Source organism: Poecilia mexicana, unplaced genomic scaffold (assembly GCF_051168715.1).
Source record: "Poecilia mexicana isolate PSO_F unplaced genomic scaffold, ASM5116871v1 scaffold_14, whole genome shotgun sequence".
NCBI classification, from domain to species: Eukaryota; Metazoa; Chordata; class Actinopteri; order Cyprinodontiformes; family Poeciliidae; genus Poecilia; species Poecilia mexicana.
In genome coordinates this window covers 2,134,926-2,159,854 of record NW_028263383.1, presented here as the reverse complement: position 1 = coordinate 2,159,854, position 24,929 = coordinate 2,134,926, and the positions used below count along the sequence as shown (strand labels likewise).

The 24,929-nt window shown below is 39.7% G+C and overlaps 3 protein-coding genes across 3 annotated transcripts; 2 read left to right on the top strand and 1 right to left on the bottom strand.

The window, feature by feature from the left end:
• Positions 1-339: 339 nt before the first annotated feature.
• On the bottom strand, positions 340-24,778 carry rb1 (retinoblastoma 1). The gene is made up of 27 exons (XM_014994380.2): positions 24,511-24,778; positions 23,997-24,117; positions 23,704-23,807; positions 22,737-22,871; positions 22,624-22,662; positions 22,245-22,294; positions 21,897-22,007; positions 21,559-21,704; positions 21,399-21,476; positions 20,294-20,403; positions 20,127-20,204; positions 18,909-18,996; positions 18,402-18,518; positions 18,270-18,326; positions 18,139-18,170; positions 16,016-16,092; positions 15,692-15,897; positions 4,449-4,564; positions 4,037-4,194; positions 3,535-3,680; positions 3,336-3,440; positions 3,121-3,234; positions 2,877-3,025; positions 2,755-2,785; positions 1,968-2,110; positions 1,679-1,725; positions 340-1,562 (listed from the first exon to the last, which is right to left on the bottom strand). The coding sequence occupies exons 1-27, from the start codon at positions 24,621-24,623 to the stop codon at positions 1,492-1,494; spliced, it is 2,742 nt and encodes a 913-aa protein (XP_014849866.2). The 5' UTR covers positions 24,624-24,778; the 3' UTR covers positions 340-1,491.
• lpar6b (lysophosphatidic acid receptor 6b) lies at positions 6,264-8,195 on the top strand. The gene has a single exon (XM_088012554.1). It carries the CDS (start codon positions 6,685-6,687, stop codon positions 7,735-7,737), a length of 1,053 nt encoding a protein of 350 aa, XP_087868680.1. The 5' UTR covers positions 6,264-6,684; the 3' UTR covers positions 7,738-8,195.
• On the top strand, positions 13,559-14,570 carry LOC106922179 (lysophosphatidic acid receptor 6). The gene has a single exon (XM_014994385.2). The coding sequence runs from the start codon at positions 13,559-13,561 to the stop codon at positions 14,558-14,560; it is 1,002 nt and encodes a 333-aa protein (XP_014849871.1). The 3' UTR covers positions 14,561-14,570.
• Positions 24,779-24,929: the final 151 nt, after the last annotated feature.

Sequence of the window (24,929 nt, the reverse complement as noted above, 5' to 3'; positions counted from 1 at the left end):
TATCGAAAAGGGAAGCCTGATGGACTCCTGCCACCTGCAAATATAAATTCATGCAGCAGAAATTACATAATGAGCTCCTAATCCAATCCATAACTTTGGGGGTTTAAATGTAAAATAAGATACAGAGTTAAAGTGAGAAAAGCATAAAGAAGCTAAAGTCTAAATAAATGAAATTATTTTAAATGAATACTCTTAAAGGTCAAAACCGTGTCTGAGGTCTTACAGGAAGAGACTTTATCAAAGAAAAAAAAAAAAAGGTAAAATGTTTCAGTTTGAAGGAGGTAAAGACTCTTGGAAAACTTTAAAATAAGGTACATTGACAAAAGAAAAGAAAAAGCCTTTAAAAGTTTGAAAGATTTTGTATTTCAAGAAAAAAACAAAGAACAGAAATCAAATCAAATCAGATGAGCAACATATTTTCCCCCCAATAATCAGTTTAACCATCTTGCAACAGCAGAAGAAAAAAAAACTGCTTTCGACAAATGAAAAACAGATGGAGTCAGAACTTGAAGGTTGTTTTCTTCCGTTTGGTTTACTGGAATCTACTAAATAGATTAAACTATAAACACATTTATCTTTACACAACATTCTGCTCTATGCTCTCGCTACACATGATCAGTGATGAACTTCTCACCTTTTCTGGAGCTTTTACTTCTATTTCCAAAAATTACAAGTGTAAAGACTAATACAAGAGTTTAAATCATATTGGAGATTTTTGCATTTGATCTGTATTGTTCTAAGAATTAAAAAAAACAAAAAACCATCATTAGAAAATTTTACATTTCAGGCCACAAATAAATATTTTGTGTCCTTTGTTCATCATGGCTGACTTCCTGTTGTGTATGACATGAATGCCAAAAAAAAAAATCAAAAATCAAAAACCAGTGTCTTAGAAAATCTGAATGTAGAAACTTGTTTGGTGCAAAACTTTAGATCAAAATTATCCTTTTTTTTTATTTCTGTTTGTGCTACCCCGTGACAGAAAACCACCCCGGCCAGTGATCCATATTAGCCATGTGAAACCCCCGCCCCCTGCTGTGTCCAGTTTTCTCATGTCAGGATTTGATTGGCAAAAAAAAAAGCACAGCCAAAACATTTACTCCTACTGTGCAGACAATAGCCATAATTTAACACTAGAAATGTTGAATCATAATTAAGGCTTTTGCTATAAAAAAAAGCATCATGTTGTGTTGATATACTGAAGATCCATGAGGGGAAACAATGACTTCCTCAACGGCAAATAACTAACAACACTCCTAAAACCAAAAGTGTTCTTTGGAAATATCAAAGTCCAAAAGAGCAACAATAAAAATCCTGTAATAAAAATTACTTAAAGCCTAAACACAAAGAGCAAAGGAAGTCTTCTGCATCCTCAAAGTTAAATAAAAACTAAAACACATTATTAAATGTACAGAGAAACTGCATGTTCCACTTAATGTGTGAACTAACAGAAGTGTTAGTGACAAACAGTGCAGGTGGGCCTGGCAGGCTTTACTGTGGCTCATCCCTCGTTTCGGGCTCCTCCTTCATCTTCTGCTCATGCATGCGACTCCAAGTGGAGCCTGAGGAAGTGGAAAGCACACTTCATGAACAAACAAACCAAACCAAAGTGCTACAAAAACACACAGGCTTTAACAAACAAAAGCAGAAATGGAAACCGGTAGCCACTTTCACTCACTCATCTCTGTAAGTTTCTGTATCAGGGTCGAATCCCCTCCAGGTTTGCTGCATAAAAACAAACAAACTCAGCTGAAATGCACTTTGAATCCTTTGACAAACTTGATATTTAATTGGTTCCAAAACACAGGAATTGTCATTTCATGCTCTAACACAAAACATTTAGACTGGAAAAAAAAAAATCCTTTCTTATTTTATTCACAAATGTACAACAATACGTTTTGGTTAGGAATTATAAAACATGACAGCGTCTCATTAGGAAAGCCCTGGCTAAAGTATTCGACACCAACCTGCCGTCTGCTTCGTCCTGCCCGTCCACGTCAAAGCGCAGCTTCTTCAGAGGCTTGATGGCGGCGCTTTGGTCCATCGCTCTCTTGTGGGAGCGTTCGCTGCTGTTGACCATCTGGTTGATCTTCTGGAAGCGATTGCCCAGCTGCAGGAACGGAAGAGACCGGGAAATTCAACCGACTGCACAGTTGTCATCAAGATCTGGGCGATATGGACTTGAAATCTCATCACGATATGTCCGGGTGTTCATTGCGACAAATTCAAACGGTATTTGTAGAAATTAATCAATTACTGGACACACTCAAACCTCACAAACAAACATTGTTAACCTTTTGCACAATGCTTCCTGCGTACCTTAATATCATCTTAATGGAGCTGATAGAAAATAACTGGTGGGGTAATTTTTCTTTCACTGGTTTACAGTGAATATTGCAGTGCCTTACAAAAGATACTTTGAAACTTTTCACATCTTATCACAAACTTTTGCGTTGACATTTTATCTTATAGGCCAACACAAAGTAGTACATCATTGTAAAGGAAAAGGACACAGTTTTTCAAACTTTTTTATTAATCTTCAAAGGGCGTCTTTCTTTAGGTTAAACCTTAAGAGTCAGTTCTTTGTAGAAAGGACTTCCACTGCTCTTACAGCACATCTACAGACTGTAATGTCTGCCCATTCTTTTCCCCAATACACCTAAGGTTCAGTCAGATTTCATCAACTTGAAGCTAAATCTCCACCCGAGTATTTGCTTTTTGCAGCCTCTAAATCTGATAACTACTAGTACTCACTCCAAATGATTCACCGATGGACACCAACATTCTGCAAAGGCAAAATACAGAAATGCGTTAAAAGCGCTGTCTGTATTTAGAGTGGGTCGTATTAAATTAACAGACAAAAGGGTAGGACTGACCTGGAGCGAGGAGTCATGATACCCGGGGACATGCGGGAGTTTCTCAGAGGGGAGATGTAGACGTTGTTGCTCCCAGGCACACGCAGAGGAGAGTTGGGTAACTTGTATGGGCTGCGAGGAATTTGAGGTATTGGAGAAAGGGGAGGCGGCTGCGAAAAGTGAAAGTAGTGACATTTAATAAGCACCGACGTTTCTGAAATTATTTTTATAAAAACTGCTGTAATTGTAACTTGCGACGCCTCACCCTGATGGACGCGTGTTGCAGGATATTCGTTTTCAACTTCTGCATGAACACTTGGTTGTAGAAGACAATGATGGAGTCGTAGTGGCCCTCGGCGATCAGCACGTTCTTGAAGGTCTGCAGAAGTCGGAGAAACGGTGGCGGGTTTAGTGTGTCGTAATTTGAACTTGAAACCAGTTTGCGTCAGCAGCGTGGAATGTTTTGTCAGGCTGCGTCACCTCCTGGTTGGTGTTAGTCATGTTCTTGTAGGCCGAGACGATGGACTTGAAGCGCAGGTCGACACTCTTCACTTTGCATATGGCGTACATGGCCGACATCATCAGCTGACAAAGAAAAAAAAAAAGAAACACAGAAGTTGGAGAAAGATGAAAGCACCTAGGAAAGCGAAATAATGGGAACTTCAGTTTGTTTTAGTACCTGGTCCAGGTGGCGGTCTCTCATCAGCTCATACTCATGCTGCAGGGTGTACTGAAACAGGGTCCATATTATGGGCTCCAGCTCAGGGTGAGAGGACAGCAGATATGAGCAGAGAGTCTTTAGCCTTGTATAGGCCAGGCGGTACACTACAAATAAAAGTAAAATTAATAAATAAGAGATAAGAGAAAAGTGGGTGATAGGAGGCAATCAGTGTGTTAAATTAGCAGCTACAGTGTTTAACAAATAAACGATTTGTATTCAACTTTTTACATCAAGTCATAATACAACCAAAGAATTGAATGGGGTATCGCCTTTTAAAATTTTCTTTATAAAAAGATTTGAGATGAGCGTAAGTTCATATCTATTGATCAGTTTTAATGGATGGATTCTGGAATCACCCCTTTCCTACATGAACTCAGGTGATATGTTAGCATTTGTCAAGGAGCCAGTACCACAGCCATCCCTATAAAAGAACGATCAGAACGACTGAAAAGCATCTTACATTTTTTATAGAACAGACTGAGGGAGTTCGACTTTGGCTGCCTCGGAGCTTGGCAGGGCGCCTGGGAGGTGGACTGAGAAGCAGCGGGCTGCCGGGGAGGCGTGGCCGGGGAATCAGGAGGCAAGACCCGCGAGCCTGGGCGTGTTGGTGTGAGATATCTGCAACATGCAATACAGAGAGCAGAGGGAGGAGTCTGTCAAACTAGCAACACGGAGTCCAGGAACTTTCCACTTTAATGATAATCTAAACACTGATAAAGCTTCAACGCAATGTGGAGAGGAATCTCATTATGATTCATGGAATCGACCAACCCCTACAATGACGTTTGTGACTCATAGTGGTTTTGTAATAGCTGAAACGTTCTCTACGTTTCACAAGAAGTCAAAATGAGATGGGTAGCGTGACAACGTACAGGTCAGCGGCGGTGTGGCTATGCTGCAGCGGCTGGCTGAAACTGGCTGGAGTCTCCACCGGCTCCGCTGCTGCGCTCGCATGCTCCTGATTCAGAAGCTCAAACAGCGGAGAGCCCTGCAAAGACACAGACATTTACCTCAGACTTTGTGCATGTGCATCTTGTTCACTGCTCTCCATACTGATTAATGCATCTCACACCAGTTCATCTAAAGGAGAAAGTCAGTGCTGCTCTAAAATTTTCCTGCATGTGATCAAAGAATATTTACTCACCGTCTGTTAAAGCTCTGCTCTCTGTATAAGTGTTATGTAATGACCTGATAAATTGTTTGGGGAACAAAGCGCACCACAAGCAAAAGCTTTGTGTCTCCATGTACTTTGATAGAGTTCAAGATCTTCAAAGCAACCAAACCTTTAATGGGTGTTGGTGCTGGCAACAATACCTGTGGTATGATGCTGGTAGGATGCTGGACTACTGTTACGGAAAGAAATGGTAGTTTATTTAAATTAGTTGGTTTATTTGCCACAAAGTTCACAAATATTTTATAACTTAGGTAAGTTATATAAATATTTTATAAGTAAAACTAGTCCTAAACTAGGACATATCTAAAGTGTCCTAGTTTTAGTCCTAAGCAATGATCTGAAGTGATTTTTAAGATTTTGGAGGAAGTCTTTCTTTGTCGTTCCACCAACTTTAGTTAAATACCCCACAAGCATGATGCTACCATATTCTACTTAATTCACAAAGTGTTACAAGTGGACTTACCTGAACAAAAAGCTACACTCAACCCTTCAGATTTGATGTAGCATGTATTTTTATTTGCACCTTAGTTCAATATCAGTCATGATAAGTTGGACAAAAACAAATTTCCCTTGCAAAATTTTTATTTAAAAAAAAAACAGCTCATAGATATCTATGAATAGAAAACAGGGTTTCCCTCAGGGTTCTATAAGCCTGGCGGGCCACCAGGCTTTACTTGTGCCCCCGCCAGGCTTAGCATTGCTTATTTAAGTTTTTTTTTTTAAACGTTTGCACTTTTTAAGACTTTATAGTTGGTGTTTAGGTATTAATCTTCCAATAACACATAATTATCAAGAGATATTTTCAAATTTCCTGCCACATTTTTTTAACTCAATGCGACGGGCCGCTGGATGAATGACCGCCGAGCGCTCCAACCACCGGGCTTAGCAAGTTTTCTGGGGGAAAATCCTGAAAAACATCTGCTTCTCCTACCATGTTGACACAAGACACTCCCAACTGTGTGTGCATTGACACAGGTAAGTCCATGTCCACCCACAGCCGAGCTTTAACACTTGGTAATTTCATTAAGAACATTAGTTTAGTTAGAGAATTATGGTATTATTATTATGCACCACTACAGAATAAAACTAGAGCATCATAAAAAGGAAGTCGAGGTTTAGCATGTGGTAACAGAAATGGCTCCAACCAGCACCGACATGCCACTGGTACATGTCACGCCTTGCTGACATCACTTAAATTTCAAAAGCACAGAGTGTTTTGTGGCTTCAGTAACATGAAGTGATGCATTTCTATACCAGTACAGTCAAACTTTCAGCAGGCTGAGTAAGTAATTTGGTTAAAATGTCTTCAGACAACACATTTGTATATTTTCCTTCTGATAAAAAAAAACTAAAGCACGACCTGATAACACAGACACAACTGATTGTGATAGATTCAAATGTTAAGTTTCCAAATGTGTCGGCGCTTATTAGCGTCATGCAAAACCCAGAGGGTGGACTTTGGCTCCAGGTGAAGGCTCCTCCCCACCCTAACTCAACCGTCCAACCAGTTCCTCATATGAGCTACATGTGTGCAGACAGCTGTGCGATTTTCTGATTTACAGTAAACCAAGAGCAGAGTGAACAATCGCCATGTGCCCTCAGGGCGGCTGCAGGAACAGACGGAAGAACACGAGAGGGGAAGAGCCACTCGACTGTTCAGAGCTGACGAGAAACATATGATTCTTCTTTCTAAAGGGATTAAACCAGTGTACTGAGAGAGACGGTGAAGAGGACACCAAACTTATTATTTTTTCTTTTTTCCAAGTGGACAATTTCACAAAGAGAAAATAAAAGACTCTGGAAGACAAAAGAAGGTAATTTGCATAGCTGAAGCTTTTTCCTGCTTTTTTGAACATATGATTAAGAGAAAAAATTAAGGGCAAAGACAGAATTATTTTTTTTGAAGATTTTAAACTGACAAGCAGGATCTAAACATGAACAACAGCAGCTGTGAGAAAAATGATGACTTCAAGTACCCTCTGTACAGCGTGGTCTTCAGCCTGGTGTTTGCAGTGGGACTTTTATTCAACATAATAGCGTCCTACATCTTTCTTTGTACACTGAAAGTACGGAATGAGACCACCACATACATGATGAACCTCGTGGTCTCGGACACCCTCTTCGTCCTAAGCCTGCCTTTTCGGATTGTGTACTTCATCAAACAAAACTGGGTGTTTGGCGACGTCCTCTGCAAGATCTCCGTTTCCCTGTTCTATACCAACATGTACGGCAGCATCCTCTTCCTCACCTGCATCAGCATGGACCGCTTTCTAGCCATTGTGCACCCATTCCGATCCCAGAGCATCCGCACAAAGAGGAATGCCAAGCTGGCCTGCTTAGGGGTGTGGGTAGTGGTTCTCTCTGGAAGTATACCCACTGGGCTACTCCTGGACACCACCGAAGATAAAAACACCACTTCTAACGAGTCAAAGTTCTGCTTCGAAAACTACTCGAAAAAACAGTGGAAGGCTGAATTGTGGAAGGTGGTGGTTTTTATTGAGACCGTGGGTTTCATCCTACCACTGATGCTCAACATATTTTGCTCGGTGATGGTGTTACGGACACTGAAGAATCCTCAAACCATCAACCGCGGGGGGAGCCTCAACAAGGCGAAGATCTTGAGGATGGTCGTCGTGCATCTGCTCATATTCTGCTTCTGTTTCATTCCGTACAACGTTAATCTCATCTTCTACGCGATGGTGCGCACCAAAGTCTTACAGGGGTGCAATGCAGAGGATGTGGTCAGGACTATTTACCCCATAGCTCTCTGCATAGCAGTGACCAACTGCTGCTTCGATCCGGTGGTTTACTACTTCACTTCAGAGACAATTCAAAGCTCCTTCAAGCGAAAGTCGACAGCTTGGCACCACGGGACCAGACTATTTCACAAACTGCAAACAGACAGCTCACAGACCACTTCAAATACGACAATAAAGAGCCTCCCACCGAAGAGCAACAGATCCAAAATTTTGGAGTCATCCGTTTGATGACAGTTATACTGTCGATGTGAGCAGTGACCCAAACAAGTAGGGTTGGTATTGGTAAAACTTGAATTGAAGCACAGTGACTTTGAAGTCCAAACAAATGTATTAATAAGGAGTTACTCTACATAGGATACACCAGACTTTAGACTCAGATTAAGGATGATGATTCCTAGGAGGCAATAAAGCAGAAGAACACTGTGTTGCAACTTTTTATAACAGCCTACACCTGGGACATGGACCATTTTACATGCTCGAAATAATTGTTGCACATGTGATGTTGTGTCTGTAATTTTATTTATAAGAGCTGAACCAGAATTATTGTTCTTTTAAGGTGCTGTAGTACGACATTTGTAGTCATTTGTGTATTCTGTAGCCACAATGTGCACCTTACACCATAGCTTTGTAAAGAACTACAAATTGAGTAAATAAAACTTTTTTTTTTGTTTGTTTTTGTTTTTTAAGATTTGAGTTGAACTTGATTTTTTTTAACTAAATAAGGCGGGGTAAAGTGAGCATATTTGTCTTACTGGTTAATACCACATTGTGTATCTAGGGTCCAAACATAATTCTAGTGAAAATCCCATACTTTTGCAGACCAACTGCAATTACAGAAGAGAATGATTAATTTATGGCAGCGATTTCTGTCATAGCCAGGCTTTATAATGCATTAATACATTCAGACAATGGAACAAAAACATAAAATCAGGAAACATGTAGTCTTTTCATGCATTTTTTTTCTATACTCAGAAATAGCTGAAATTAAAATTCACATTCTGTCTGTGCAGTCAGAGTTTAGTCACAGCAGTGCTAATGATTCTGAAGGAACATTTCAGGCGTGGCCTTTGGCTGAAGCCTTTACAAACAATGTGAACGTGATTAAATTGTACCTGCCTAATTACACTTCCAGGTGGCCATATAGAAAGGAGCATGCAGAAACTAAATTCTAAATAAGTCACAAGAAAATGTTCTTAGCTTGCATTTAATTCAGCGTGAAAATGACTGAATGTGGTGTGAAGTGATTTGGGCCGCCTGCCAATGAAACCATGGCTCTTTGCAAACAGAGTACTGTGGAGCTTGTGAAATATTTGCTCCACCTTGTAAAAGCTGTGCACAGCAAGACGGAGCATTGCTGCATTTTTTGTGGAACGGCTTGGCCTGAGGGTCTATGCTAACAAGAATAGACTCGACTTCTCCAGTGACAGAGAAACCAAAGCATGCGAGCAAAAGCATAGCTCTTGAGGTGAAAACGTTCACAAAGCACGGTGAGGGAGGAAGCAGCTGAGCCACAAGCAATGAGCATAAAATCCATGGGTGAAATATAAATAAAAACTGGGTTAAGGTTAAAGTCTGCTGGTAGAATGAACCTGTTGACATACAATTATTTGTTTACAGATTCGTATTGTTGTCTTCTTAACAGCTTTTTTTTTTCTTAAATCAAACAACTTTTAAAATTGAATGAAATAAACTTGAGTAAATACAAAAAATTAAACCTAATTACAGTTGTGCCACAACTGCCAACAAGCGTTTTTGATGACCAGCAATGATCACTGTTGACCCACTCTGTTTTTGCATAGTTTCTTGAATTTAGCTGCAAATTATGGTTTTGAATAAGAACAGCTTGTTTAAGGTTTTGCCACAGTGTCTCAATCAAGTCCAGACTTTGACTAGGACTCTCTAAAACATTCATTATGACTTGCATGTGTACTTTGCACCATTATCCTGTGGTGTAACCAGAGTGTGAACTGCATGGCGACACAGTTGGTAGCGCTGCTGACCAGCAGCAATCAGGTTAAAATCTCAGTCAGGGGTCTTTTCTGCAAAGAGTTTGCATGTCTAGCAGACTGGCAGAATCCATGCAATTGGCTGCACTGTGTAAACACTAGTAGTGCCTTGCCCAAGGACACCACAACAGACCGACAGAGCAAGGGTCCAACCTGGCAACCCACTGTCATGGGAGGAACTCCAACCACTTGAGCTACTACCGCCAGATAACCCAAGATCATAAACTGATGGTTAGGCCTGTTGCAATGAGCAATAAATCAATTAATCACATGATACATTAAAAATAGCTCAATATTTTCCATTAGTATGGTTTATCATTTTTCTCCTTTTCTTTTTTACTTCTACCAAAGACTGGATAACAAAGGTCTCCAGTCTTTGTGCACTGGTTTAAACTAGGACAGTTTTGTTTACAGAACCTTCATAATTCCTTTTGTTTGCCGTTTTGTTTGTTTATTTTGGATATTTTGAATGTCTTCCAGTTACAGTGTTAAATGTGCATTAGAATTTAAAGTTTCTCGATTTTTGAGAATGTGTTCTTGCATTACTTGAAAATTGGTCTCGAGACAACATTATCGTTTATCGTCATAACTTGTGGGACGTGACGTCTTCTAGAGAGCGCCACACATGGTTTCGTCAATTATAACACCTTATATTCAGGTCCTGAACCGGTAGAGCGGCCCCAGTCCATCATTTTATTTATTTTTTTATTTTTTTACCTGGGATTACTCCCACTGAGGTCTTCCTGACCAAGTCTCTCTCTAATGATTAGACACCGTAATCAACACTGACCGTAACTGAGACAACGGAAGTCACAAACTATAAACTATAAGGGGTAAGATGGGCTTGTATAACATAAGTACTGTACTGATTATGATACAATCTGCAGCTGCTGCCGGGGGGCTGCTGTGTACACAGAGCAGATGCGCCGCATGGTTTTCCTGTCCGTCTCATCTGATAAATATTCATCACCAAAAGGCCAAGTTGATAACATGTTGAGAATGGTGCACAACAACCTTGCTTGTGTTTGAAGTGAACTAAGAGCATTTGAAAATCCTGCCAGAGGACAGACAGTGAAAGAGTTTAGCTTTGTGCCTTGGATATTGTTTAGTAAATGATGGAAGCCTCGGTCCTGTAATCTCCTGCTTTAACACACACAACGCCGGATCGTTTGCATAATGTGAAAGTACAAGGTTAATCTGTAACAGGTTTCTGTTCGCACATTTATTGTGGAACAATGGTTTGAAATGTTTTTGTTTTGTTTCTTCTCTTTTCTTGATTTTTTTGGGGGGATCCAGACATGATATTCTGCTTTTGAGATTTTTTTTTTTGCCCATCATGTTGCCAGAAAGGTTCTACTTCAATGACCAAATATTTCTACAAACAGGAAGTAATCTTTTACTTTTACTTCCTTGTTAACTTTAATTACTTAAGGTAGGCGATTACTTTTTTCTGTTTGGGCTTTCCCACAAAAAAAAAATGGTATCATTGTATTTACTTCTTTACACAGTAAATACAACATGTTAGATCCTCAAACAAATTGAAAATTTGTAAGAATACTGCATTTGAAATAAAGGAAATACTTTGCCAAGCAAAATTTCATCATAAATATTAGTGTGAAATCCTTTGGGTAAACAGAAACACAAAAGTTCTGATTGACGGCTTCATGATCTGGATCAAATGGTATAAAGAAAAGCTGACAGAGCATCTACCCCATCATTGGCTTATAAGGATGTATAATAGCAGCAACTTCCTGTTACTCATTTATCAAATAGACAGAAATATGGTTGATAAGAACCCTTAATCATTTCTAAAGGCTTTAAAAAAAAAAGCTGTAAATATAACTGCATCCATGAGTTAATAAAGCAAATTAGCTTTAACAAAAGGCTAATGACTTTACAGTTTAGTAAGAAAGCTACCTTATCAGACAAATAACCTGTTGATCAGGATATTTAAAGCTTTCTAAATGACAAATATTTAAACTGAGCAGTGGAAATGTTGAAGTGTGCAGGGATGGAGGGTGGGAGCAGAGCAGGACCAAGAGGAGAGAGAAAGGTAGAGATCCTTGTCTGTAGCGCAGATCAGTAGGATGCAGGTGAAGCAGGATGGAGGAATAAGTGCCCATTTCCAGCTCGCTATTTATCACACTGCCGGCCAAAATATCGGTGAGTTCTACTGATTTACCCATATTACGCAGCTACGGCAGCTCTGCTTTTGCAAAAAACAGAACAATGTGTACAATATATATTTTATATGTTTTCTACATTATTTAAATCAGATGGTGGCAAAAATTGGATATGAAGTTTCTGCATCTCAATATAAACTTGATCAAATATATGAAAACTGACACATTTTGCAAATCTTGTTTAATTTCAGGTTCCCTGTAAGGTAATTTTACTAATTATTCATATGCATTTTATAAGAATAATAACATCTTAAAAAGATTAGTAGTAGAAAAATGCTTGTAATCAATTAGAGGCTTTGTTATTAGTTATTTGCATTTCTATGGAACAGCAGCATTTGACAGGATAAACAAATTTCACTGAGATTTTGGGTTGTGGTCATTTAAAACAGGTTCTACTGTGATCTCGTGGAAATTTGAAAACTGTGGTTTTGTTTTCAGGCAAAATGTCCTGGGGGGGAAATAAACCACAAGTTTGGGATGTCATACATATTGATGCTTTGCTGTTCATATTTATATAATCCCGTCACTAAATCCCTGAATACTTCTCCCCACCACCGGTAAAACATACGAGGGAAAAGGTTTGTTACGCAACACCTAGATCATCCTGCACCGCATCCACTTCACTCAAACATCTAAGTTTTCCTCATTTAAGCATTAATACTATGAGTTAATACTTCACAGTGGAATAAATGCAGAATTTTCTTTTAATATTAGTGTTTTTGTAATTAATTAATCCAAATAAGTGCGTTAAAGTCCCAAATAAAGATTGTTGCATGTATTTACACAACACCTTTAAAAACCTGAAGTGCTTTTACAGTCAAGATGTTTAATTAATACAATGAAAAGCTGAGCAATCTAATACCTTACTATACATAACAATGATGATGATGAATTATTTAAAATAAATGAATGCTGCTAAAATAGCTTTGAACCTACAATGTTAGAGAAAAACGACTTCTCGACCGCGTTAACCTCTTTCTGCTTTGGGCTTACAGAAAACAAAAACCACATAAGTAGATCATGTAGCTATTAAGAGAAAAAATGAATCCATTATATCATATATATCACCTAAAAATGTTTTATTGAAGAAGTTTTTCTGTCTGTTTTGGCAGTAAAACAATTCAGCTGTAGTTTCTTAATAATAACCTTACCACCTCTTCACTTTCTGAACTTTTTATACTGAATAAAAGTGCCATTAAATAAAATACAGCCTTGGAGCATCCGAATGCAAGGCACCTAAATAAATAAAAATAAATATTTACTCACTGGCCAAGAAAGTTCTTAACCAAATTGTGCACAGTAATATGATGATGATAAACTTTCACTGTGTCGTGCATCCTCACCATAAGCCGTCACGAGCTGTGGTTTAAGTGGTTTTGACAGAATAGAGAAGCTGATCAACTGTGTAAATAATAAAAAAATGTCTCATAACACAGAGTAAACATTAATAAAAAGTGGTTACAGTCAAAGTCTACCATAACGCTGTCAGAAAAATCCTTAACGACATGTTTGCTTACGTGCCAGCATCCAAAATTAAACCGTCTGACCATCTCAATCAAGCATAAACTTTACGAGTTATTTAATGTGTCAATAGTGATCCACAGAGAAGTGCTGCTTTCTCAATGTAATGAAATCAATGTTTACATGTTTTATAAGGAAAAGCCGGCATTAAAACTTCATTGGCTGGATGCATTTGACCATGCCAGTTACAGGACTATTTAAGAGTCACTTCAGCTAAATGACCTTCATAAAAACCCTGTTTTAATCTGTCCCATCTTGTGACAGGCGTAATATCTCCAGCAGAAGCAACGCGGAACGCTCCCCTCTGGACATGCGAGCGACTTAGAAAACGTTTGAGACATGGAGCTGTGGAACGCAACAGATTTGGAGGGAAAACCAAGCTGGCCTTCGTCTAACTGCACTGTGGATACGAGCTACCGCTTCACCTTCTATCAGGTGTCCTACAGCGTCATCTTCCTGCTGGGACTGGCCACCAACAGCCTGGCTCTGCGCAGACTCTGCACGTCCTCTTGCTCCGTGAGCAGCACGGCCGTCTACATGGCCAGCCTGTCCTTCGCCGACATGTTCTTTGTGATCTCTCTGCCCATGAGGATCTACTACTACCACCAAAAGGCTCGAGCTTGGTCGAGGACTGAGGACCTGACCAGCTGGATTCCTGGAGCGGCTTTCTGCCAGGTCACCTTCATCCTCAAATACATCAGCTTGTACGGCGGGATCTTCTTCCTCGTGTGCATCGCGGTGGACCGATACTTTGCCGTCGTGCACCCTCTGTCGCCGAACCTCCGCAGGCAGCGTGTTGCGCGGATTGTGAGCGGGGGGATATGGTGTGTGGTGCTGGGACTCAGCGTGAGTCTGCCGCTGTTGCGTTTGGCAGCTTCTCACCAAAACCGGCCGTGTCTGCTCGACCCGTCCTCCCTGCGCCACAGAACTTTCATTCTGGTCTCTCTGAGTTTAGTTTTGGGGTCGTTTCTGCTGCCCACTCTGATTCTCCTCTACAGCTACTGCAGAGTGCTGAGCGTGCTCCGCAAGTCGAGGCATCGCTGCCGCAGCCAGCGCCGCAATCGTCGGCAGACCCTTAAAATTATTTACTGGGTTTTGGGCGTCTACTTGCTGTGCTTCCTGCCCTATCATGTCAATCTGCTGGGCTACACCCTGACACACATGAAGCTGCTGCCACACTGTGGCCTGGCCAAGCTGACCAAGACTGTGCACCCAGTGGTGCTCTCACTGGCCAGCTTTAACTGCTGCCTCAATCCACTCATCTATTATTTCTCCAGCAGCCTGGTGCACAGGGAAACTTCGGGAGGTGGAGGCAGTAGCATTCAATGCCAAGGAGGATAACACCAATGATTGCAGCGTATTTGAAACGTTTTAATGCTAAACACAACTGGTTTTTGGTGAGTAAAGTGAACTCAAAGTTGCCTTTTTTCTGTATTAGTAAGAGGAAACATAAAAGCTTTAGGAAACTGCTTAAAATGTTTTGTCTCATCTGTTAATTCAGGATGGTCAGAGGAACCAAACTTTATTTTTTCTATAATGTTAAAGAGCGAGTATGTGGTTCATTCAGGCTGCAAAACAGAGAGCGAGAGCAAGACTTACAGCAAATACTTTAGCTGTAAAGCTCTGTTGCATTGTTTTCAGCTGTTAAACTAATTTGTAAATATAGGCAGCTTTAAAAAAAAAAAAAAAACACAAGTGGATTTATAAATGCTGAACAACAACTTCTAACCAGTAAAAATACCAGTAAAGAGATAATAAAATAATTATTAAAACTAAATAAAAGAACTTCTTTCCGATTAGTGAAGGAGTACATTTGAGTAAAGCGATTTATTACATAACAGGGTTTCCCCCAGAAAACTTGCTAAGCGCTGCGGTGTGGGCAGCCATTCAGCCGCCTACTGTGTGTTTTTGAGTTAAATTTCTATTTAAAAGTCAAAACAGGAAATTTAAAAATGCAAGTAGTTAATTATGTGTTATTGGAAGACATCATTAGCAAAACCTAAACACCAAAAGACAAACATAAAAAATGCAATAACATTTTTTGCACTTCAGTTCTTTCATTCTAATCAAAGTGTCTAAAATATTTGTCTCTTTGTTTGCTGAAGTTGTTAGCATGAAGACCAGGGGTGAGAGAGTTTCTGTGGCCCACCAGGCTTATAATGCACTGGTGGGAAGCCCTGCATAAACACACTGCACTACATTTCTCAGGTGTCCAGCAGAGGACCGGGCCTCAGCTGGATGCTACTGTCAGAACATCTGCAGCTGTCTGGACTCACGATGTCTCAATTGCATTCAAAGCCGACAGCATTTCTCTGAAATGGTAAATTAACTCAAATACGGCAGTATAAAATGTTGAATTTGCACTTTGTAACATGATACTCTGTTAGGCTACTGTTTTTCTTCTGCTCACCGACTAATAAACACCATGTAATCACACCTCCAGCTCGTGTGTTCTGTGGTGGTGAGACTGACCGTCCGCCACGCGATCCTCTCCATGATGAGGTTCTCGCAGGTCTCCAGATGTTTGATGATGTCTTTGCTCAGCGTCGGCTCAGCCTTGATGAAGCTCTCGATCACTTTGTAGAAGTCAAAGGCGGAGAGGTTGAGGACGTTCAGGATCCAGGGGAAGCACAAGTTCGTTCCAGTTTGGTCGCTTCCTCCGTTCTTGAAACTGCTCTCTGGTCACAGAAACGAGCAGAAGTTAAAGACAAGCAATAGTTTATTTGTCTCCTGCAGTGAAGGGTGTAACTTAAAATATAACTGAACTGAACAAAGTAGGAGATTATAGAGGAGCACCTTCATATGTTGCCATGACGACCTCCAAAGAACAGGCCAGGAGTGATGTGTGAAATGTGGAGTCATTGAGGAGTTTACTAGAAAGCAGACGACAGGATTTGGTTCAATTAAAAGATGGATAATGCAAATACAAAAACATACCAGAAACAGAAATCATTTGGTTTGGCATTTATTTACTTCTGGCCTCAATGTTACAGAAATCAACAACATATTTCACATGATCAACTTTCTTATAAGAGTCCAAGCCAGAAAGGAAAAACAGACAAAGGTGGAGTTACTTCAGATTCATCAGAATAACTTCTGATGAAAATGGGAACAAAGTCTTACGACACAAATTAAAATCCATACTTCTCTAGAGTCTGTAGAGACCTTGTTTTCATTAGCAGATGTGACCACTTCTATAAACCAAAGAGCTTTAGAAATTTGCTAGTCTGGAGAATACAGATGAGTATTGACCCAATGTCAGGAAGATGAGACAACCTCACTGAGGTCAGAGAAGCAGTTATTGCCAGACATCAAGGGTTAGAAGTCCATTTTTAAACGAGTCGACCAAAACATTATTCACAAGAGGAAAGTTTTTAAGGCACCAGATAAGAACATCCTGACAAATTCATTACACTGTCAGTACAGCACAGTTTGTTTTGCCAAACTCTAAATGCTTAAAGTTATATGTTAAGAATCAAACAGGGAGAAGTTATGGTTCGTTTTCTGTGGTAGCCGGGAGAAAGCCCCTATTCTACAAAAAGAATCGTACATTTGCAAAGTGCAAGACTAAGTCCTTTGAACAGATAAGACCAAACTAGAGACATCTGATTATAAACATAGTGGCGCCAAGGTGAGATTTGGGGTTGTTTTAAGAAAGTACTGAGTGTGAACCAAAAGATAACATCGTCAACAGGGCAAAGGTTCAAAACACAGCAGCAACTCTGGATGGATTGGTTGATAGATGGACATAATGGTTTGATTTAATAGGTTTTTAATAATGAAAAAAAATTGAGCAATGACCCAGTCAAAGACCAGAGGTTAAGAGTAATAAAATGTTGTGATGAGACCGAGAACGCTCAGAAACCTCAAAATGCCGGAACATGTTTCTATAGATGAGCAAGATAAAATTACAGCACACCGATATAAAAGACCACAAAGCTTCATAATAATAAGTAGTTTGATTCACCACAGTTACTTCCACAAGCCGTCGAATCAACCATTTTACTTAGTTTTGCTTTTCCATTTTGACTTTATTGGTTATGTTGAAATTATTTTCTAATCTAATCAAGACCAGGAGTCTCATTTATAAAGCTGGAGCAGGCACAAAACAGGGCCTGAAACTGGCATGTGTCGCTTTCTACATAAAGGTTGTGAACTATAAAAAAAAAAAAAAAAACTTGACGGGAGAATGTGAGCTCTCCCACGCCAACTCTGACCCGGACGTTCGCTCGTTGTGGAAACTGAGGAAACCGGCGACACGGATGGTGAGGAATTGAAGCATCGCTGCATCACGATTCGTCTCAGACATTCGTCTCCATATCAAACTTTAATCAGCTTTGTTGTCAGCATTCAACACAATACTGTATTTTATGCTTCTGCTGGTGAGCCACAGCTATACAAATTCAAACTATGTGGACCTGATGTACTTAAGGTGTATATAGAAATTTCTGCTTCTGTGAAATTGTGTTTCTATATTTTTCTCTGTGGTTGCCATTGGTGACCACGAAATGATGATCAGCAGTCTTAAAAGCGCCACAGCCTTCATGACGTACTTTGCGTTGGCCATTTATGGTTGAACGTGGGTGTGTAGAGGACAAAACATGAGGCGGTCGGAAAGTGGTAAGAAAACTTTGAAATGCAGAAATGACTACTAGAGGGGAAATTTATTTCTGATGTTTGTGTGAATAGTTTTTTTAAATATATTTTTTTCTTTTTGGCATACGTACTCTTTTAGTACAGATCCTGCACAGTGTTTTGCAAATGGGACCCCAAACTATTTTAATATGTTCTAGATTTGAACAAAGTTATACTTTCTTTTTCCTACTGCACAAGTTATGCATCTATTATTAAGAATTCAGAGTTAATGGCAACGAGAGTAAATTTTTTATACTGCACTGCAGAAAGAACTTTATAAATACCTGAAATTTTGCACAGAGAGACGCTTCTCTTCCTAGAACATAAAACATAACAAATGATTACAATGAGTTCAGCCATTTTGATACATTTTAACACTGAAAATTTCCAAGCACAAAGAAACAAGTTACTATACCGATTTCAGCATAGCCTCCATTACTTTGTAGTATAATCTGACGCCAAGGGCAAATCTCTGAAAGACAAAGAGAACTTTTAGCAAGAGATAAGATCAGGTCAGGACAGGATGTGGTGCTTTTAAGCTTCATACCTGCCTGCCGTACACGACACAGTGAGGCCCCACCGCCTCGCCAAACTTCTGGCTAAACGCCTGACCAAGTGTCTCTAAACGTTTCTGTACATCCTGCGTCGGGTCCACAGTGCAATTCTGATCATAGCAAATAGGACACACAGAAACATCTTAAATTAATCAAACTAGAAGAACTCAAGTTTAATAACAGGCTAACCCTTTCATGCATAGTGGTCACTATAGTATGGCCGACAGACAAAAAAGCACGCCGACCGACCCGGTCCCTCCTTCTCCAGTAAAAAGAAATATTGTGACATCAGATAACCCCTGATGAACAATACTACTGATGCATTTTCAAAAAACAACTTTGTATTTGGAGAAAATTACAATTGATCACCAAAATAAATTTTTTTTTCCCCCCAAATTTTTTTCTACCTTTTTTTAATGCCTTAAGAAAATAAATAAATTAAAAAAATGGGAAAAAATCCTGACACAAAGGATCATAATTCATGCATGAAAGAGACTCACTTTGAAATATGTGGCCAGTGTAGTAGAAGGTTGATCCCCGTTGGAGGGAAGGTCTCCTCTGAGCATCCGAATAGATGTCATGGCAGCTCTGAGGAGAAAACAGAATGTAATGTGGTGACTGGATTAACCCAGAAGGAAAAATTATTTAATAATGACTGTCATGACAAAGTTTTTTTTAATACAAGATTGTTTCCCCGTATTATGATGAAACTTTATTAACTCCCTAAGGCTAAGCTAAAGCTAAAGGAAATGACATGTTAGGAAATGCAAATGAGAGTGAGGGTTAAAGGATATGACGTGCTAGGGAACGCCCTCTTTAGGGCGTAGTTTAGATAGAGGCTAACAAAAGGAATTTTTGTTTGATGCCATTTTGTCCTGCTAACTCCAAAGGCACCATGAGAAAAGGACCAGCTGTATTTTGGTATTAATACATGGAATTCATGAATTCAACTCACTGACTCTTTTTCAACCTCATACATGAAGAACTTAGCATGGAGAATGGATAAATTCTCCACGGCACCAACCAGGTGAACGACATCCAACTACTCACTGTGATGGAGACCAGGGGTTCCATCCCCAATAAATGATGATTGATGTTACATTATGTTGAATTTATTTACAGACCAAATGTGTTTTGTTTCAGTTCTTTATTTCAGTTGCATTGTGACATTTGGTTGAACAAGCTTTATGGGTAGAGAGACTGGCCATCTGTCCTGTTCAGGGAGAATGTGGGGGAGAATATCGGCTCTGATTTAGATTGGTTTAATTTGAGTTAGCTAATCGTTTGAGTCCTTACCTTTCTGGGTGTGTCTCATCAGCAGGGTGGAGCAGCAAAGGGAGACAAGAGCTCCAGGTGCTGTTAAAAAGCTCCTAGAGCATACCACTTTCAGTTAGGAGGGGTAATACTCTGAGGAATTATATTAAGTTAAATTTATTCTTCGCTTGACCTTCGTTAGTTCTAATGATTTGCATGCATGTGAATATGTGGTGGCACCATTTATTGTTTTGGTGTTAGGTTTGTGTAAGCAGTGTTTGTTGTTTGTTCTGTTTTGATCACCCCTTTACTTGGCATAAGTGGTCAACTTCCCTCAGGTATAAATGCCAGCTTCTCGCTCTCACTGTGAAAATGGGGGTCAGTGTAACTGTGACCTTGACTTCTTGCCTTGCCTCCTTCCTGAACGCAGAGGAAGGAAGGAGGCCGGTCAAAGTGACGCTCACCTGATCGGAGTCTGAGGAGGGATCGTCGGCCCGTCTTCCTCCGGCTGGTTCTTCTTTGGAGTTCTCTCCACCTGTGATCTGAACAAAGAATATCGCATCTGTTTTTCCTTCTCTCTTTTCGCTAAAGCACAACCGCAGCCACTAAAGGAGAGAAGCTTGGAACTTACATCTCGATTTTAGGAGGAAGAACGCTCTCATCCCCGTCGAAAAACAGACGCCCATCGATGTCTCTGCTCTTGAGGTAGTGCTCTTCATACTGCTGGTTGACATCATTCACCTGAGGAGAAGATTGCACCACAGGTGGACATGATGTTTGTGAAAGGAGCTTTTATGGAGAAAGACAAAATCCAAACGCAGACTTGGGCATTCCTGTTTATTAAACCTCGCAAAATACCGTAAATAATTTGAAAGCTTCTTCCTTAACCTGTTCTCATTGCTCAGAGTGAACAAGAAAAATAATAATTCTTGAATTTTTATTATGATTGATTTCTGTATAGGTTAATGAGCCTGTTCGGACAGAGTTCTTTCAGCTGGACTATTTTGGTCAAAATAACAGAGTTGCACTCACAATGGAAAAACCCAGCCTAACGTTGTCGCTTTGTGTATCATAACAGGTAAAGAGAAAAATGTATTATCAGTAAGGGATTTGAGCTTGCAGTGGAAAATCATGAATAAATAATATTGAAAGGATGATGTACATTTGTATTCAGCCCTCTTTGATACCTTTCAATAAATAATGAATACTTTAACAAGCCATTACATTTTGTTTCTCTCTGTTCAGATTTCAGATGCAAAACTAGTACAGAAAATAATTCTGTAGAAAAAGCTCCAAACTTTCTCCTGCTGCCCCTGAAAGAAAGCAAAATATGTGCCTATATACCCTTGAATCTTACCAAGAGCTTCATGTTTTCAAGCTGTTCATTCAGGCCAATACACGATAGCATAAATAAGGTTGGACAAACATTCACACATATACCACTAAGGTCTATAATGTTGACCATCTGGCCTTTACTGGGGCAATATCTCCCGTATCGTTCTTCACAGAAGTGTGTCAGTGTCGGTAAACAGAAACCTCCTGCCTCAACACTTTCGCTTCTGCCTCTGCAATAAAAGACCCGGACGTCCTTTTAGTGACTCTATGTGCGAACAAATACTTAAGGATGAGAACGAACAGATGCCATCGGCTGCAGCAGAGATGATGGAAACTGTGAGTGCCGTGGGGATAGAGTAAAACTAAACAGTACAGCAGGTGTTCTGGGAACAGGCACTCACCTGAGGAAAGTCGGTGGATCTCGAAAGATCCATCGAGTCCAGAAAAGCCAAGAAGCTGGTCTGGTACACGTTCTTCACCTGCAAACAAAGGGGACAGCTGAGCAAAAGTCAAATGTTCTCATATGGCAACATGCTCAAACAAGGAAGAGAATTGTGAAACCTCTTCGAAATTGCATTCGTTGTCTTTGCACAAGGTTTCAAGAAGCTGCACATCAACCTCTGGTTCTGAAGGTCTGGACTTGGCTTTGCTCTGACTGCGGCGAGATGTTCGTGTCGGTGGGCTCAGGACCTTGCTAATGGCCGATTCTGCCAAACAAAAGAAAAAAATTTAATATCCAATACTTAAAGATGTTAAATTACTAAAGAGATGGTTATCATTTAAGCACATAACCTTAAATAGTGATTTTTTTTAAAGTTATAATTATTTGCTTTCCTATTGAAAAGGTGACTCAAATATCTAAATCGAAGAAATCTGAATGAAACGTTGCCGAGGCTTACGATATAAAGGCTGTAACTGGTCTGAAGAGCAGCGCTTGATAAACAGCTCCAGTGTACAAAGCAGCAACTGGAAGGATATGACCAGGTCATCCTCCATCTGCAAAGCTCTTCCTGCAAACAGCCGAGGAGAAACACATGAGAAGCTCCGTCACCAAAACACCCAAACTGATCAAAACAAGGCGGCATTTGCCGTGACAATCTTGATGTTTGAATTAAACCGAGAGCTACAGCAGAGCACAGAGCGGGAAGTCATGAAAAAATAAAAAAAAACATTGGATGGCTTAACTTGAAAATGATTCTACTGATCTTGTTTTATTTTTTTTGACTTCCTAAAAGAAATAAAACTACCTTTTGCCAAAAGAAACATTGTCCAGCAGGTCCGCATGGTCTCTCTCTCCCTTGAAAGAGAGACAAGAAAGGATGAACAGTCTTTTTTTTTAATCCAATCCTTAAAGAAGACTGTAAAAAGTTAGAAGAATTACAGCAGTATGTATTCAAACTTTTTTTGGAATTTTATTTTATCATTACACCTTTAATTGTGTGGTATGCCAATTTACACAGATGCCCCTAAATAGAAATGTATGCCACACTTTTCAGATTTTATTAGAAAATTTGACTGAAGCTTGTCCTCGCACTACGACAAAGTGGAAAAACATTTAGAGGACTGAATACTTTTTCATAGAGCTGTGCCGCCAATGATGGTCGACAACTGTTAAACCCAACTTACTTGCCATCCGATGTCAGAACAAAGATATTCTTGCACGTTCTGAAACAAAAACAGATTCAGCATTCAGCTACATTCGCGTCACATTTCTACTCTCCGTTGTCGTGCTCACTCACTTCTCAAATCTTTGGTAAAGAGCCAGCATTACGTCGTACTTCTTCTCCAGTCGCGTCAGCGCCGAGTTGACCTTCATGCTTATTGTATCCAGGTTAACATCCAGTTGTCTCACCAGAGCCAAAAACTGCTTCAAACTAAAACAAAACAGAAACATAAGATTGGGAACGCATTTCCTACTAAAGACTACAAAGGTTTTTATGGTGAATCCAGCGTATATAAACATTTGTGCAGTACAATCAACAATCTTCTTGAATTATGCATTTTAAGAAACTTTACTAGTAAATGAGGATCTAAGTTTTCACAGAGAAAATCCATTTAGAGGAGCAGTTAGCTGTTTTGCTAACTGGAAGTAACAAAAAACAAAAAACAAAAAAAAAAACACTGCATGTAGTGAAGCACACCAACATTTATTGCCAATACACTTTTACTACTTACTACTTCTCAGTTTAACGCTAATAAGAATGTTTGGAAAGGGCGTAATGGAGAAAGGCATTGTTGTGATGAAGGCAGTGTCAGAAAAAGCAGGAGCTTCTTAAAGAGACAGAGGCCAATTTCAAGGTGTCAAATTATTACATCAAATTTATTTCAAGTTATGTGAGATATTGGTACAACATATGAAGGTATTTAATAGAGCTATAAAATTGCACCATGTGTCAGGAAAATTCATAATTCGCCCCTTTAAAGAAGGAAAAATCACTGGGCGGCTCCAAAATCACTTCATTAGGAAGTGATTTTTTGATAATTTCACTACAATCAGTCTTCTTGATCTTATGTCATGTTAGATGTACCGTCTTCTTAACTTCCTGCTTTTTTCAGACAAACTCTACATCCTGTTTAGTTTATTTCCACTGCCAACTTTATATTAATTTGAGGTGTTATGGATAACACGTGGCAGTGTATTTTGAGGAATAGAAACGAGTGTCTCTGGATGCAGACAGGAATACTAATAAATCTTCTAGCACTTACTTCAGACTGATAGCTTTCAAAACTTGAGTTACAGTAAAGCTACCAACATCCATGTCTGTTACGATCACAAACAGACAAGCTCCCCAAAGTCTTTGCTGACTGCCCTAAATGAGAAAAAAAACATATTCAGAACAGTGAAAGAAAATGGAAACTTTCCAGTCATTTTATAAAGGATAAAGTAAAATTACTTTTATATTATTAGCATTATCAAGGTTTATAGAGCTCCTCAGGTTTTGTGGTACTTTTTAAGCTAAACATGTGCAGAAACAGCTGTGTATGTAACAAATACATACAGGGACTTTATCCATGGATTCCCGAACAGATTCCCACAGGGTCCAGGCTCGGTCACACACCAGGTCTGAAACATGAAGGCTCTTACACAGACTCACAAACTCAGCGTGCTTTTCTCTGTGTCTAAAGGTGAAGAATAAGAAGAGCAAAACATTCAGGTCATTTGACAGCAGTAGCATCCCAGAGAATCAGCGCTATATAGTCCAAACACAGGTCATTTTCCTGCTTTATGACAGTGTTATAATTCATGCTACTTCCAAGCTAATATCCTGGGGAAATGTTTGTTTTATATTAAAGGTTGTAAACTCACTGGTGTTATCCTAAAAGCAGGCCTTACTGTTGAAATTAGCTAAACAGCTGGCCTGATAGATCGTTAGTCAAGCTAACAAGAATGGGTTGAATAATATGACATATTGGCTAATAAATTAAACACAGGGCTACGTGTTTATAAAGAAACCGAACAGCTTGGTGATGAAATGCTGCCTTCTCTTTTATTTTCCGAATTACTTGTCTTACTTTTTCTCAGATAACTCTGGGCTATCCTGCTTGTCTGGAGAAGAAGCGCTGTCAGCGCTGGGCTTCGGCTCCTTGTTTTGTGTCATCCCAGAGTGGCGTTTTTTAGGCGGCATTCTTACAGCCTCTGCTTTACGAAAGAGCAAATTAAATAAACAAAACACAGACAGGTGGCTTTGTAGACCGCAGCTAACGTCGGGTAAATTTAAAACCCAGCGAGCAAGTTCGCGTCACAACAATACGCCAAACTCTGCCCTATTTCCTGAAACACAGTTAGAACGTGTGTTTGTTTTCTGAACCGGAGCACACGACGGAAGGGCGGGGATGCCAAGTTGTGGTTCCAGATCCAAGAAAAAGCCAGACAAAAGCCGTTTTTCTTTACTTCTTTTACCTCTTTTTTTAACCAAATAGAGACAATTTAT

Excerpts from the sequence above, each read along its gene's own strand:
- lpar6b (XM_088012554.1), top strand. The coding sequence starts at position 6,685 with ATGAACAACAGCAGCTGTGAGAAAAATGATGACTTCAAGTACCCTCTG.
- LOC106922179 (XM_014994385.2), top strand. The coding sequence starts at position 13,559 with ATGGAGCTGTGGAACGCAACAGATTTGGAGGGAAAACCAAGCTGGCCT.
- rb1 (XM_014994380.2), bottom strand. The coding sequence starts at position 24,623 with ATGCCGCCTAAAAAACGCCACTCTGGGATGACACAAAACAAGGAGCCG. Across the intron at positions 22,663-22,736 it reads CTTTACCAAAGATTTGAGAA|AACGTGCAAGAATATCTTTG; the intron begins GTGAGTGAGCAC and ends TTTTTGTTTCAG. Across the intron at positions 21,477-21,558 it reads ACGAATGCAATTTCGAAGAG|GTGAAGAACGTGTACCAGAC; the intron begins GTTTCACAATTC and ends CTTTGTTTGCAG.